At 41.5% G+C, this 2,444-nt stretch overlaps 1 protein-coding gene across 1 annotated transcript in view; it reads left to right on the top strand.

Annotated features, from left to right (window-relative positions):
* The first annotated feature begins 1,400 nt into the window (after positions 1-1,400).
* The window catches only part of LOC122262211 (facilitated trehalose transporter Tret1), an 8,501-nt gene continuing 7,457 nt past the window's right edge, over positions 1,401-2,444 (top strand). Inside the window, exon 1 of the mRNA XM_086543410.1 lies at positions 1,401-1,525. Coding sequence (XP_086399536.1) covers positions 1,416-1,525 — 110 coding nt within the window. The 5' untranslated portion in view covers positions 1,401-1,415. The remainder of the gene's footprint in view (positions 1,526-2,444) is intronic.

Here is a 2,444-nt window from a genome sequence, read left to right as displayed (position 1 = left end):
TTAGGAATGGGTTCTGTTGCCCCGTTTTTTGGCGATTTAAAACTTGCGTCCCTATCCAAAATTCCAGATATTTTCCATGAATTACATGAAATACTGTAAACATGTTGCCCTCCTAAAGCTATATACAGGAGATATCCTGGATGTAATATTTTCTTTTGTGTTTGTGTTGTTCACGGAATAGAATAACGAAAGGGCCGTTGTTTATTTGCAGTTTACGGGCTTCTGGGAACTATGATTGCGTACTCTTCCATTGTTCAACAAAGAAGGCATGCGGTCGGGTTGGAAAAAAAAAATAATTATTGATACTCCTTCTAGCTATTGTTGTTGAAGTGATGGTATATGGTGTGGAATCATCAATGGAATTTGTTTTGTCTTAAGCATGATATATCTTATCTTTTAACATCCAAGATGAAAAGAAAAGTTAGCTAGTAAGGGCTATTATTATATAGTGTTTCCTGACAAAAACGTTTAGCCAAATCAATCTTGACCTGGTACTTATTATCTTTCAGGCTAATCACACACACACACACACAAACAACTTTTGTTTGAATCCATTTGCAATGAAGCGGATCATTCCAAGAAAATATCGTGAAATCCTTTTTTTTTACTTATTTATCTATTAATCAGTTTTGTATATTCATATTATATGCCCTTTTTCTCTCTGTGTCTGTACGTCTCTCTCTTTCTCTCTCTCTCCCCCTCTTCTCTCTCTCTCTCTCTCTTCCCCCTCCCCCCCTCTCTCGCACCCTCTCTCTCTCTCTCTCTCTCTCTCTCTCTCTCTCTCTCTCTCTCTCTCTCTCTCTCTCTCTCTCTTCCCCCCTCTCTCTATCTCTCTCCCTCTCTCTCTCTCGCCCCCCCCCCTCTCTCTCTCTCTCTCTTTCTCTCTCTCTCTCTCTCTCTCTTCCCCCCTCTCTCTATCTCTCTCCCTCTCTCTCTCTCGCACCCTCTCTCTCTCTCTCCTCTCTCTCTCTCTCTCTCTCTCCTCTCTCTCTCTCTCTCTCTCTCTCTCTCTCTCTCTCTTTCTCTCTCTCTCTCTCTCTCTCTCTCTCTCTCTCTCTCTCTCTCTCTCTCTCTCTCTCTCTCTCTCTCTCTCTCTCCTCTCTTTTTTTTCCCCACCTCCGCAGGCAGCCTGGTGCCTGGTGATGCTTGGCTCGACTCTCATGAGATCGGGCGGGCACCTAACCACAAAAACCTTACCCTACCAACACGACCACGACACACCCTTCCCCACCTGAAACACGACCACCTTGACATAAACTCACACTACCCAAGCCTTGGACCAAGACAACAACAAACGACAGAACAACACCGAAGACACGGAAATTACAATCACCACACCCCCTCCTCACCTCAACAAACATCACAAACACAGACATACCACAAAACCTTCGAAAACCTTGGCGGTGGCTTCACTCATGATGCGGCTCGGCAGGAAGGCGTGCTTTCTCGTGTCCAGTGCCACGGCTCTGCTGGGCTGGCTCGGGGTGGCACTCCTACCCAATCCCCTTGGCATTCTGATGGCACGGTGGGTGGATTTTCTTCCTTCTTCTTTCGTTTTGACTCTTTATTTGAGTGGGTTGGAGGTGGGGAATGTGGTATCCTGAATGCAGGCGGTATTTTGTTGATAGTCATTATTTCCCTCATCGTCTCTATCATTGTTTATAGCATCCATTGTCGTTATTATCGTCTTCCTCCTCCCTTTCCTCTTCATCTTCTTTGTCCCCTGCTTCTCCCTGCCTCATGTTTACAAAATGCGAAAAAATGAAAACAAAGTCTATATAATTTCTACTCCAAACACAACCAAATGAGTACCTTCATCAGTTTAACACCCGAGTAAAACACATAAACATTTGTTACAACTATTAACCATTGTCTCCTGGATTACTTTATTTCTTCAATCCCGACAAGATTTTCATACGTTAGTGTCTATACTGTCTGCCATATACTGTAAGTTTTGGGTCTTTAACTAAAGTATTTTCTTTAATTATAGGGTTTTGCCATACGGCGACGCCTGGAAAATACAGATACAAAAATAATTGAAATTAGAACATTATTGAATTCAACTGGTTACATTTTTTTTTCAAGCCTTTTACAGATAGCAATGCAAGTGTCTAATTCACTCCCTAATATTAATGAAACACGAAAAAAAATATTGTGTAAATTTAAATTCATTGTAAATGTATTATTTAATTCACTAATTCTTCTGAAGCGTAGATTTAATAAACTTTTGAGGTAACCAGACATCACTATATAATATTGCATATTCTACTTTTTACTTCTTATGAAAAGCGAAACACATCACACAAAGTCTAACATTGCCTTTCCACATTCAGTGCGACCAGTTATTTGACACTGGCCGTCTGTAACTGTCTTCCCGCCCTTGTTACAAGGAATTTCTCTCTCAATAGATGATGTTACATTCCTACCAAAACCTCTCTCCTTCT

Source organism: Penaeus japonicus, unplaced genomic scaffold (assembly GCF_977035675.1).
Source record: "Penaeus japonicus unplaced genomic scaffold, GWHDUDI00000001_assembly GWHDUDI00000013, whole genome shotgun sequence".
In the NCBI taxonomy this organism is placed as follows: Eukaryota; Metazoa; Arthropoda; class Malacostraca; order Decapoda; family Penaeidae; genus Penaeus; species Penaeus japonicus.
Note: the sequence above shows the minus strand (reverse complement) of the source record. Positions and strands in the feature narration are given on the sequence as shown.